Below are 14,897 nucleotides of genomic sequence, written 5' to 3'. Positions count from 1 at the left end.
AGCTCATGAGCACCATCGGTTTGGAATCAAGGTTTTCCAACCCCTCTAGATAGACTCATCTTGTCCATCGACCCGGTTAGAGTGCTGAACATTCGTTTTTCGTCCTCTCAATTTTGTAAACAACACCCCGCTACGAGAAGGCAGTGAGTAGGACTTCCCTGGCAGTGAATGTGTACACTTGGCCATGCGAGAGAATTTGGAGAGGGAGAGCTGACTCTCCCCACCCTCGGCTGTATAAAATTTGCTACTTATTTATAAGCAAAATCAAGGAACTTAGTGTGAGTACATAAATTATGTTAAAAAAATTACTTTAGTTCCTGTTATTATAGTTCATATATCGTGTCTAGTGTTAGATAGAAAAAAAACCAGTGGGAGGTGAGAACCTGAATTCTAATAAATTGAATAAAAGTTTGATGTACATATTCCAGAAGCCTATTGTGAACATGATAAATTCGAACATTTTTTTATCTGGGACAAATGACAATCGAAAATCCGTTTTTTCTTTCTAGTCATCATGCAATACTCATTATCATTTCAAAATGCTTTTCATGGTTTTCATTCTGTCCTGGCTATTATTTAGGTCTAATAAAACTGTTCTGATTAGAGGCAGTGGTTGGTATCCTTTGCTAGAATACTGAGAAATATTTCCGTCTAAGAAAATGCATTTTATTTTTATAAGGTTGCTTGTTGTGTAAGAAATTATCATTCTGACTATTCTATTTAATAATGAGATCAACACTTGAAGTTATTCAAGAAGTAAATATCAAAGTATCTCTGTCTGACATCTGATGCAGACAAATGAGAAGGTCAGTCGATGGCAATCATAAGTGAGTTGAAGAACAAGTGCATTTTATTGGCTAAAAAAATAGGTTGGTTTCCTAAGAGCCAGAGTTATATATATATATATGGTACCGTGATAACGTAATTAGAAATCGATACTGTAGACATATATTTATTCATAAAATACATTTTTATAAATTTTCCTCCCATTTTCTTTATTTTTTTATTGGGGTAAAAACACAAATTAGAACAGACAAAAGAGAAAATTGGCGGCAAGTTTGGGAATTTTGTTTTGTTTAAACATTTTATTTGTGTGTGTATGTTTCATTTACCCTGTCCCGCTAAACTTTCGATATTTTTTTCTCACTTCCATAACAAAAAATCCTGGGCATCTTTTGTTTCTGTTCGTGTACATAATTTTCTGTGTGTTTCGAGTGTTATTTTAACGTTTGTTGATGGGAAATTAATTTCCACTTTTATTCGAATTATGCCTCGTTTTTATTTTGTGGGGATTTTGTATATCGGTTTCGCGTACGGTGTTACTATGGCTTTCTTTTACGTCGTTATGTTTTTGGTGTATACTGAATATCTTAAAGTGTTTTTTATTTGTGCATATTTCTTTATTTGAAAGGAGTCTTCAGATAAACTTTATAAAATATAAAAAAACGTTATTCTTGTGTGAACATTTCGTTTGATTAAAGACGAGGAAACCTGTATTTCTAACCAGTTAGACAAAAGGTTAAATGATCAAACTCAATGATATGAATTTCAAGAGCTCTTAGAAACTCATACTCATACTGAAATGATTAATCTCACACTAATATGGTTTATTCGATTTGTGAGTTACACATTTATTTGATACTTGTGTCCATACAGAAAATAGGTAAACTAATTTGAATTTCAGAAAACCGAAAATTTGTAGTCCTTTTAAAAGTACTTACTTACGCCTGTTACTCCCAATGGAGCATAGGCCGCCGATTAGCCTTCTCAAACCCACTCTGTCCTTGGCCATCCTTTCTAATTCTATCCAACTTTTGTTTATTCTTGTCATGTCTGTCTCCATTTCTCGGCGTAATGTGTTCTTTGGTCTTCCTTTTTTCCTTTGACCTTCAGGATTCCATGTGAGGGCTTGCCTTGTGGTGCAGTTGGGTGATTTCCTCAATGTGTGTCCTATCCACTTCCAGAGCTTCTTCCTGATTTCTTCCTCCGCTGAAATCTGGTATATTCTCTCCCACAGTAGGTTGTTGCTGATAGTGTCTGGTCAACGGATCCGAAGTATCTTGCGTAGACAACTGTTGATAAACACCTGTATCTTCTGGATGATGGCTTTCGTAGTTCTCCAGGTTTCCGCCCCATGCAGTAGAACTGTCTTGACATTTGTATTGAAAATTCTGATTTTGCTGTTGATTGACAATTATTTTGAGTTCCAGATGTTATTCAATTGTAAGTATGCTGCTCTTGCTTTGCCGATCCGCACCTTCATATCTGTATCAGAATCCACCTTGTTCATTGATGGTGCTGCCCAGATATGTAAATGTTTTCACATCCTCCAAAGCTTTTCAGTCAAGTGTAATTCGATTGATGCGTGCTGTATTGTATCGGAGAGTCATGCTTTTCCCTTTGTTTATATTGAAACCTACTGCTGCTGAGGCTACTGATACACTGGTCGTCTTCTCCTGCATTTAATGTTGCGTGTGTGATAGAAGAGCCAGATCATCTGTGATGTCTAAATCGTCCAGCTGCATCCTAGCTGCCCATTGTATCCCGTGCTTTCCTCCAGATGTTGACGTCTTCATGACCCAGTCGACCACCAGGGGAAAGAGAAAGTGTGAGAGTAAGCAACCTTGCCTGACACCGGTCTTTACCTTAAACGAGTCAGTGAGGTGTCCTCCATGCACGATTTCACAGTTTAATCCATCATAGGAATTCCGTATGATATTGACTGTCTTCTCAAGCACTCCGTAGTATCGAAGAAGCCTCCATGGTGTTTTCCTGTCCACACTATCAAATGCTTTCTCATAGTGAAGTTGAGATGTTGATGTAGAGTGATGAATTCCATTCAATTGATTGGTCCACAATGATCCGTGGAGTTGCGATTTGGTCTGTACACGATCGATCCTTACGGAATCCAGCCTGTTGATCTCGAAGTCGGGCGTCTACGGAGTCCTTCATTCTGTTTAACAATACCCTGTTAAAGACTTTTCCTGGTACTGAGAGAAGACTGATGCCTCTGTAGTTATCACACTTGCTAAGATCCCCTTTCTTTGGTATTTTGATCAGATGTCCTTCCTTTCAGTCTGCTGGTACTTGTTCTTCATCCCAAATCTTACTGAAGAGGATGTGGAGTATTTTTGCAGTTGCTGCTACATCTGCTTTTAGTGCCTCTGCCGGGATGTTGTCTGGTCCCGCTGCTTTGCCTCTCTTGATTTGTCTGATGGCCATGCTGATCTCTTCAATTGTTGGTGGGCCAACAACGACTGAGAAGTCCGTGGGTACTACTTCGATGTTGGGGGTGGGTTCAGTGGAGCTGGTCGATTCAAGCTGTTAAAAGTTCCACTCGCCTTAACAGACCCTTTATTCGGTTCAATAATATCCAAATCTAGCAAAATGTATAATTTTGTATCTGTAAGTATAATCATTAGCTCCAATACTGAAACTGTGATTGTTAACCAGCTTAAACCTAGGTATAAATGTGTAACACAAATCACATTATACAGGAGATAAATCCGCAAACAGGACCAGTCTAAGTGAATTAAAGATTGGAAAGAATTGCAAACTGTCACTGCTTGTTAGTACATGGAGAGAAAGACCACATAATTTACCAACAAGCCATCAAGACACAACAATGGTATACATATATACTATTCCATAACATTATCTTACCTCTGTTTCTGTATTCTGGTAATCCATTCTTCTGCTTGTCATTATTGCTCAACATTGAAACATTACATGTAGTACTTATTTCCGTCTTTTTGAAAAAATTGATGTCTTATACATGTTTAATGGGAAAATTTTTCAATGACAACTGTGGTTGAGAGAATTGACTTACTGACACAACCTATTTTTTAAAATCTACAAAACGATTACTTATCTGCATATCAAGTGTAATTGGATGTTTCTTACTAAAACTATTGACAATGTACTTTCTTGTCTTTTTATCTTGAGGTTTCTACTTCTCGTCTTACTTGTTCTGACCACTGAAAATTTTCTAGTCATTTTCTGACATATTTTCTTTTTCTGTTGCTTTTCACTTATCATGGGTATTTTGGTTGTATTTCTGTGTTTTTTTATTATTAATAACTGCTACTTTCTAATAAAGTATCATTTACTTTGGATGGTGCCCTTGCAATAAATTAATTAATGTTGGATAACTAAATAAAACTGCGAAATATTGGTTTACTTTCTATCTCTAATTCCGTAACTTCTCAACAGTTCTTATGCACTACTCTTCATTTGTGTGATCTCATGACGAGTTTGTTATTCATGAACCTATTTATTAGAATTTTTGCATTAAATTAGCCAACCGGTGGTTTCAAATTTTCAATAATTTTTGATGAAAACTTGTTTTCACGAAAAGTTACTTACAATCAAGTGGGTGAATAATACTCCATATTTATCTTCATTATTATTATATTTATTATAAGGCAATTTATCATAAATAATTTGGGTATTTAATGTTCACAGAATGAGGGATCCATTCCTTGTTACTGATGTTTATGCAAATTAAAGAAGGCATTTACAGAAGAAGAATTTTTTCGCTGCCACTATCATTTTGGTTTGTTTTTTAAGCCTGAAATATCCGGTTGTTCTTTTCACTTTTCACAACTGTGTACTAAATTGATCTTAAATTAGATTACGGCTAACTATTATCATGAAGACTACGCTTTAATTCTTTAAGGTTTTTTTTGAACGTATTGTCATTCTGTAGTCATTCGAATTAACTTAATTACATAAACATGTTTCTTTATTCATTTATTCTGAATAATAGATTACGACAGATTTAAATCACACTTGTACTGATAATCATTCCGGTACATCAGCTAGTGCACCATTAGCTGCTGGTATATGCGCTCTTACCTTGTCAGCCAATCCTAATTTAACTTGGAGAGATTTACAATATTTAGTTGTTTATACAGCACGTCCAGATGGTTTATATGCAGATGATTGGCATGTGAATGGTGTTGGTCGACGTGTATCACATGCATTTGGGTAAGTATCTTCTTTCAATTTCTATTTTCTCGATGACTAACTCAATTCGAAATTCTCTTTGTTTTATAGTAATTCCGTGAACTATTGGACTTTTTATTATTACTACCTTATCATCAGTAGTGATTGTTTTCTTTGAGCAATATTATGTTGGCTAGTAATTTGAATTTATCTACTTCTAAAAAAAATCTATTTCAAATTGATTAGCTCATTGGTAATACCTTTCAATGCGCTCGTATTCTAATTAGGCAGAAAATATTATAAACTGGTAAAACAGTGTATTGTCTTTAATTGCGCTTAGAAATTCATGTAAGGAAAGAAATTGTGATAACAGTAGGAGTATAGTGTAAGTATATAGGGGAAATAGACTTAGGTAACTCGGAAAAGCATAAATAAAGGAGGGTGTTCATTAACAATAGGATGTACGTATTTAATTATCCCTTAGTAAACCCATATACATCATTAGGTGACCTGGCTAAAATATTTGCTTTTCAATTTGGTAAGTTAAATTAAAAGCAAATTATTATTAGTAACTTAGATTACTCACAACTACTCATAGATAACTAAGTTTCCTCCGATTAAAAGCGACACAATATATTTTCTTGAACATTGAACATATATGCATTTATGCCTCTACAGAGATAAGAAAAGTCTGGGAAGCGTAAATTTTTCGCCATCTAAAAACAGACAACTTGTACTGACAAAATATTTCACCTTTATAGACTGCTTTCACCCAGTTACCTGGTCAGAATTAGTCAAATTTTTACTATTGTTTTGACCAATCAACTAAATGTCGTAAGGTCAAAATGTCTCAGTCAAGTAATATTTTCTAATGAGTCACACACTTGACCCCTTTTCTAACACTAGGAATGCCTAAAATATTTCTAGAGCTTATTCATAATTCCTAAATAAGAATCTTTCAACTGTAAAACCTTATTTGATTTTTGAACATTGATTTTTTTCGTTTAACCCTGTACGTTAAAAGTAATAATTCCCATGAATATTTCTCACTAGAACATTTCAGGTAATATTCGAGATTTTAACCAGCAATATAGATTAGACTTCGACTGATATTTTCGATAACAATTCAATATTATTCTTTAGCTTAAACGGATGTAGATCTAAATGCACTATTTGTTTATTAACCTTGCGGATCGTATATTACATTTTCCTGTAGTTATTATTAAGTAACTAACTAGATGATATTCTTCCATTTAACAACAGCCATTAAATATAAAATTTCATTGTATAATAATTCCTTGCCACAATATCAAACATGACAGATGTGCACTGTATCTTTTTGCATTCTATATGTGTATGTCTGTATCAATTAACGGGACATTTTCTACATTGACTCTATTATGTAAGATGGTACGGTTAAGAGTGAGAACTACAGAAAAATAGATAAGCTCAAAACTGCAGATTACAAATCAAAGATAATTGTTACTATGTTGATGATGAGTTAAAAATTAATTTTTCAAATTCAGTTCATGGAATGCTATTTTGATCTAAAGGGAAGATTATCGTTTACTCACTTTTTATCATATGTACTATCATAGTTCCAGTTTTAATGGTGAGGTAGTCTGTGTCGACTTTTCCTGTTGGGCTCACCAGTTTGTAAGCTTATCCAACTCCAATTATTCTAGATCTTATATTAATACATTTTCTAGACCCAACCCATTGCACCATCATATTAACTTGACAATGCGAATTAAAATTTGATTGAGAAAAGTTATATTCCAGACAAGTTAACCCAATAGACCACACGTTTAGACTACACAGGTTGCAGGAATTGTGAATTGAATGCTGTCGATTGATATAGTGATCAACTGTTATATAATTGGTTGTAGTAATTCATGTAACCCAAGAAATAATACGGTAATAAAGACGCAGAAGCGGTGAATATAGGTAAAAGTTATTAATTAGTCAATTACTAGATAGTTAATGGGATTGAAATCATACATTTACTTACGACTTCTTTTTCAACTTTAAACAAGTTCAAAAAAGAATAAGTCTGAGTGATTGTATGATCTAGGTGAATAATATGAGACTATCATAAAAGGAGTTCAATCTCTAAAACGTCTCTGACTGTAACACTGATAGATGTTAATTAACATTCCACTAATGCTAACTTTCACAACATGTAGGTGTGGCTCCTGACGCCAATTACCTCCAACCACTTGATATAGTTTCACCTCAACGTTTCTTCATATTGGTTAAGTTCTTATTGTTCAATTAGTTTATTAAATATCTACTTATAATTTACCAATGTTTGAATTTTGAATTATATAAGAAACTTGAAAAGTTTGTTTCATAAGTACGAATCAAATACATAGTATCCTGTAAACATTTTCTTACTTATTACGAAAATCAAAATGTTTTACCAGGTTAGGGAAGAAGGATAATGACAGATCGAATTTGGTTTGCCTTGTTAATAGGGATCTTTTCTTTTACTTAAAAGATTATTTATATATCTACTTAAAATCCTCTATTGGTTGAGAATGTGAAGTTCATAGTGTTGTTCCTCCTAATTTCTATGCAATGTAATTCTCTACTGAAGTGTATACAATTTCCGATCGAACATCTCTTCAATGTATTTATGTGATTGTAACGTCAGCCATAGCTGAAAGAGCGTAGTTCGAGAAACATCAATTCACCGTGTTGTAATTACTTTATACTTTGTAGGAGTGAACCAATAAATGATATGAAATAACAAGAGAACAGGGTTTGTTTTTGGAGAAGTAGGACAGCGGAAATAATTTACGAACTTAAATTTATGACACTTATTTTCACTTTCCTTCAAACCTCTTCTAGAAAGATTATAGTCTTTGATATGACTATAAACATCAACACCTCATATCTGCGCATTAACCAGGTTGGTGGACACGGGAAGTCCACCTAGGGGAGTTGGAAAACCCTGATTCCAAACCGGTTGTGCACATGAGCTCCAGTATCCTGAAGGAACAAATGGCGTATGAACCAATTGTTGGTCACCAGTTACCATGGGACTGCATCTTCTTACGATGCTCCACTGCCTTGTGGACTAGACCTTCAGGTCAAAGGCTCGGGGTGTGGTCCCGTAAGAAAACCACCTACTTCAGTCTGGGCACCCGGGCAGTATCATAGCCCGCACACAATTAAATGAAATGACAACTCTTTTTGTGGCGCATATATATCTGGTATCCCTCTGTACCAATATTTATGTGTTCAAATAAATAAATAATACCTCATGCTTTTAAGGAAGTTTTGCTATAATTCATAACAGACACCGATTGAATATCCTGGAAAATCAAGTTTCATATAGCACATAGTAAATTTGACTTCATTTAAATTGGTTTAGATGATGTCAACAACCAAGATTTTCATGAGATTTTAATCACCTTAGTTGATTTCTATTTTAATACACTTTAGGCAAATTGACTCTATCATTCATTTATTGTATTCTGTTATGACAATGGTTTTTATTTTAGTTGTATATGTTAATACGTGTTTGTTTGCATCCCTCTTTAAATTTCCATGTTATTTACAGTATTGTTTAAATATTTAGTCATATAATTCTTTATTTTTTTCTCTCGGTTGTCATTTTTTTAAATATTTCTGGTCTCTTTCGTTCCTTATTGTTTATCTCTTCATTATCAGAATTATTACATTTATTTCTTCTTGTCCTGATTTATCTCTGATGTGCTTGGTTCCATTTCTTTCATTTAAAAAAAGGGAATAATCATGTTTATGTATAATCTAACTTATCATATTATATAAATTTATGAATTATCATTTCTGTTTCTGGGTAAACAAATAAATATCAATAGTTTTGTTCAAAATGCGCTCGATATTACCAACACGTCTCTCCTTAATTCCTCACTTATACATGCTTACTAAATGAGGTAATAAATGTGTAACCTCCAATTCATCACTGACGGTGTTCATGCATACCTCAATAGAGGACTATAATATCTATAGGCTATTTAGTTGAAACCGAATATCTCATATTTTTGACTTTAGTTTATCTACATTATACTGCATACCACATCCAATTTTGTCGGTGAGTTATTCGTTGAATTGGTTAACTCTATTGATTCTCCTAACTAGAATTTTGGGAAATACATAATAATCAACACAATTGGAGACACAAGCAATAGTAAATATTCATAGAACTGGATAGAATATTCCTTCAGTAGTTGGAATTAACATTTCTTATATTTAAATATAAATGGGGAAAATAGAATAATGGATTTTTATGAAGTATAAAACTACATGACAAAATATATAATTTAAAGTATGTTGACTCCAATAAATCATTCGTAGGAAGTTCATATAACCCCGTTACTTATATTTACGACTAAGTTTTGGTCAGTTTTTGTTGACATATGTGCATCCATATATAAACTGTTTGCCATAAATTCGACTATCGAGGATCACTGGCTTAATAAAGAACGGATATGCTTCTGAAGTGATAGGTACTATGCTCAAGTCTCGGCATGAATATCAACACTTGGATATAGGATAAGTACAGATAATAAGTCCTGAATCGGTCAAAATGTGCTTCTTGAATTCCATTGCTAGCTACAACCTAAGTATGTACTGAATTACGTTAACGCTAATTTTCAGTTTATAACTTTGCAGACACCTTATGTTTTGTGAAAATCTGTTGTGTAATTTATCAATAGAATGAATAGTGTTGATTTTCCTCAATAATTTTTTTGGTTTATGTCACAATTTTCTTATCATTAGACATGTTATAAATGGTAATTCTCTTATGATATCTTGCTTGTTTCTTCACTAACTATTCAACTGGCACGCATAGCTAATTTTTAGATTTTCACATAAACTATTAAGCTGAATAGCTAGTTCTAGTTTGGAAGACAAAATGTACTTAGGAATCTCTGTATGCCGAATGATATTATAATTGATGTATATTTGAAATTATTCGGCATTGTTCAAATGGTGTTCATGTAGACAATGATTTTTGGCTAGGTCAAAACTACTATACATCATGGCTTGTTCACCTTAAAATCGCATCTTGCGACCTAGACACATAATGTAACTTGATAAGTTGTTTCTGGTTCAGACAGTGTATCGTTTAACGAAAGAATTAACTTAGGATAACACTTAGTAAAGTTTTGATACAAAAAGCTATGAAACATTTCACCATAGGTCACTAGTAATGTAAAGAAATGTTAACCTAAATGTAATTTTCAATAACCCTTTATCAAGCCGAAAGTTGGTAAAATGTAGAGAATTTGTAGAGAGGTGTTACTGTTTACTTTTGGAAGTCCTTGTCTGTGTATTCAAGATAGAGCTGATGGTGTGCAGATCGCATATGGGTCTCAATACTGCTCAATCACTTTTTAAATAACAGGAAATTATTTTTCAATGCTTATTGTTCTTCGACAGTTCTCCAGTTGATGTCAGTTTACAAGGAAAACCTCACAGAAACATTATTTTCACCCATATTCTGTTGAACAATGTATTTAAATGTAGTTTTAAATTTGCTCTGATACTGTATCATTTGCACAGTGGCATGTTTAGGTTATACTTGTGTTATTTCATTTGTTTCTGAATATTTTACCTTCAGAATTATCATCAACCAATAATTGTCCCCTTAAAGTGAACGAGAATTACAAAAAGGCAAATGAAAGATCTATCACTTACATATTGATTGAATTCGAGCTACAAACAGCCAAGTTAATCTTTTTATTACTCGGCGGGTATTTGTTAAACAGTGACTAACAATGAAATGAGAAAAACCCGATTCGTCCTTAGGAATCGTCAGTTGAATGGGATTGTATCGAACATTTCATTCAGTCGATTAACTTGATCTCATGGTACTCTCCTTGGGAGAATACCTTGAGGAAAGTATTACTAAAAAGTTTTTCCTTTGAGTTATCGTATCATACTTGACCGTAAATTTGTAACCATGACTAAAGAATTCATTTCTAGTTATCACCATCCTTTTCAAATCAGTCAAAAGTGTACAGCGAACACATTCAATTGTTTCTTGAATAGTTTCTTCTCTTCATCTTTGTTGATTTTTCATTGTTTGTTTCTAAATGCTAACAATTTGTCCATGGTGGACTTTATCTTGTCACCATACTGTCTGCTTTCTGTTTAAACTTTCCGTTAACTTATTTTCCTCATTCACTTTCGTTTCCTTCTCTTCAGATTGACATCAGGCATTAATTCGGTTGAAAAAAAATTTTTTTCTTGCTATTTATTCGTGAGCAATTCTGTTAGGAGATTTTTGCTTAAATTAGTTGCTTTTCTTCTCCTACACATTAATTTAATTTTTACCTTCTCCTTTCTTCCTTTTCAATTATTGCTTAATATAAAACTTTATGGTTTTTTCACTTCGTTTAGTATTAGCACTAACTTACTTATTACCTCATTTATTTCTGTTCTCTTCCACCCACCGTATTTTCATATCTTTTTGATCTCAACATTTTGTAACTCTATATTTTACTCGTTCTATGTATTGTTTGTTGTCGGAAGATGCTTGTTGACACATTTTTTTCGTATAGGTTATGTGCTTCTGTGTTATTTCCAAAGTGTACGCGGTTTTTTTTTAAGCTTGAAGTTAGACATTTTTTATGAGAACTGGGAATATCAACCGACTCATTGAATACTAGAATATGAAATCTGGCATGCACCGAAGTTTCTAACTAATAAATAAATGTATCGAAACTATCACGTCTATTTTGTTCTCATGTGTTCTTTTGTGATACAGTTTAGTTAACTGGGCTAGATCTTTCATTCTGAATATCAGTTTATGCTATGATAATAGTTATCAACATACCCTACTATCCTTCTTTTATTATTAAGTATTTATTCATGCAAAAATATTTAGTTACTTGTTATTGAATTTCGTAATCTTGTTTATTCATCCAAGTATGTGCATTTTAATACACAAGATGATAGTACTTAGCCCATCTGAATTGGGATATACAGTGATATTAGTCGATTAAATAGAATTTCGATATTTTGTGGTAAAATCTAATCTTATTATCATGATAATCAATGATTTTATGTTAAACAGATGCTACTAATTAAATTTTGATTGTGGAAAGAAAAAAAAAACAAAAGCGAGAACCTGAAGAGGGAAGATAAATATTAAGATAATATTTTTCAGTTCCTTTTTTTTATCTTCTCTATCATTGAACTGATAAAATCTATTATTTTATGTCTGATTTTATGTATAAATAACAAGATAATTTACTTTTCTTTGATATAGAAACAACTAACGATACAATATTGTCTTGTATGAGCTCAAAGATTGTCAGATATACTTATTCAGTGTTAATTAGTTGAGAATTAGAAGCATTTATGGAGATATAAGGACTTTCGTCTAAATTAGAGCGAATAGTTTCACAGTATTTAAACACCGAGTTGATGTAAGACATTAACTAGGAAGTAAATCTAACGTTTCTCCTGGCAATCTGGTCCAAGCTTTTTCAAGGAATTATCATTCTCTGAGATTTTACAAATATATTATTCTTATTTATGGAGATGTTTTACTATTTATTTTTACAAAACGCAACTAACTTGCTAATTTTATTCAAATGATTTTATGACAAACTCATGAATACCTTGATCATTTTAATAAAAATCGAATCCAACATTCTATAATCTAATTATATATTCACTCAATCATTTTCTATATCCTGTTGTATGTGTTAATCGTTTTCACTAAATCATCTTTCATAATGAAAATCAGCGAAGAAGTTCTTCCGGTTAATTCTTAGACTTTACAATGTCATCGTCTGCTGGCGTCTGTTTATTTAGAAGAAAAAAGAGGTTTTTTTCTAGTTGTCTTTCATGGTATAAAATGTTTAGGTAGTTGAATTTCTATTTTTTTTCTTCTTATGTGTTTGATTTTTAGGCGACAATTTTTTTTATATTCTCTTCCAATTGTATAATTTTTATTACTTGCTAAATGTCTTTATGTAAGAAAAAACTGGGATTGAAGAAACTGTTCATCAATTATCTAACAGTGAATAGTATACTAACAACGGTAACAGGAAAATATTGAATAGACCGTTTCTTAGTTGAGTTGTATAGGAAGAATATGAAATAGCATTGTTATTATGTCACAATGGCGACGTGTTTTTTCCATGAATAAATGAAATTAGAATAATTGGAAAATTAAAATCAATGTTTTTGTATTTACTAGAAAGATACAACAGTTAGAAACCAGCACTGCTTTTCAATATACATAGTGGTTAGAAGAAATAAATTGAATAATTTCGTTTCGTAGAGGGATTTCATTTATTTCACTGATAGTTCTCATAATGAATGATGGTGTTACAAAAATTGAAAGTACTGAGTTCGAACGCATGCCTAATTATTGCAAAAGGAGTCACAGACGAGCGGAAAATATATTTCCTAGTTCTCAATAGTTCACTGGGCGATATCATCTAGTAATAGGAACCACTATTAAAATATTCAATATTGAATAGTATGCTAGAACGTTTGTTACAGTACACTAAGTGAAACGTAGAGAAAATTATGGCCTCTTTCCCTATCCATCACGTATCTGTCTTCATCATCTCAAAATTTATCACGAATATAATCCGTGATTAAATTACTCCTAAATATCAAATTCAGCCTTGAGTTTATTCTTATTTGTTTATTTATTTAAACACAAACATTGGTAGTACAAGTAGCCACCAAATATATCTGCGCCACACTTGGTTATTCGATTTGCGTGAGGGCTGGAATACTGCCCGGGCTCCCAAACCAAAGTAGATGGTTTTCTTAGGGTGCCACACACGGAGCCTTCGACCTAAATGTCTAATCCACAAGGCAATGGAGCAACTTAAAGAGATGCAGTCGATGGTAGCCGGTGAACAACGATTGATTCATACACCATTGGTTTGAAATCAGGATTGTGCAACTTCCCTAGTTGGATTCTCTATATCCACCAACCCGGTTAAAGTGCTGGACATTCGCTTTTCGTCCTCTCAATATAGTAAACAACACCCCTCACTACAAGAAGGCAGTGATTAGTACTTCCCTATCAATGGCTGTATACGCGTGGCCATGTGAGGGCATTCGGAGAGGGATAGCTGAATCTCGTACCCTCGGCCGTACCATGGCATTGACTTCATTGTCGTTCTAGTCCCCGAAAAATCTGTACTCAAACCTCACACTGAAGGCAAAAGGCTGTGATTATAAAATAGAACCTTTCAAGGTTATTTTGGATGCATAAAAGGAGAATAACTATAGATACGTGTATTGTCTATTCGTTTCTTAGAACTCTGAGAAGCTTCTATTGAGTATTAGTTAAATTCTACATCGTGTATTATTTTCCATTTCTGGGACTGGTTGGAAAAAGTGGAGCGGTGTTCAGCGTGACATAATGTCGTGGCGTGAAAGAACTCTGTACGGGACCGACTTTTGTTGGACCTTCACGACTCCTTGTTTGGGATCCTAGAGATGGTATAACACAGTGGCTTGAGATGTTATCAAACATGGATCAGAATGGAAACCAGTGGCGATCTTGCTGTAACTTTCTTTTACTTTGATCGTCAAAATGAACGTAACTTCTCTAACCAAAAGGATTTTTTCTGGTTGTATTCTTTTCAACTGAACTGCTATCACCATTAATTCTTCGACTCCTATTTACTTATTTTTAATCACTTATTATTTTTTGTTATACTCACCTTCATTTATCCATCCTGTAAAAATCTCATTTTCTTATTATGTGGTGTTTATGTATTTCGATACCCCTTTGTACTAATATGTATGTATATAAGTGACGTAAAATTTGCTTTACTTCTACCGATCTTTATTGCCAGAAACCAGTTAATTAATGCATCCGAAAGTTGTTCATTGAATCTTAACGACACAACTTTCTTAGTTCAATTTTTCCACATACTACTCATATTCCTTTCAATTCGCTTTTTGTAGTCATG

The 14,897-nt window shown here is 33.2% G+C and overlaps 1 protein-coding gene across 1 annotated transcript in view; it reads left to right on the top strand.

Annotated features, from left to right (window-relative positions):
* Smp_160240 (furin-1 (S08 family)) overlaps positions 1–14,897 on the top strand; it is a gene marked incomplete at both ends in the record, with an annotated part of 92,697 nt that overhangs the window by 72,929 nt on the left and 4,871 nt on the right. Inside the window, one exon of the mRNA XM_018797034.1 lies at positions 4,769–4,989. Within this exon, the coding sequence (XP_018652116.1) occupies positions 4,769–4,989 (221 nt within the window). The remainder of the gene's footprint in view (positions 1–4,768; positions 4,990–14,897) is intronic.

The sequence above is a fragment of the Schistosoma mansoni genome, chromosome 4, assembly GCF_000237925.1.
Source record: "Schistosoma mansoni strain Puerto Rico chromosome 4, complete genome".
In the NCBI taxonomy this organism is placed as follows: Eukaryota; Metazoa; Platyhelminthes; class Trematoda; order Strigeidida; family Schistosomatidae; genus Schistosoma; species Schistosoma mansoni.
This window is presented reverse-complemented; position numbering and strand designations above follow the sequence as displayed.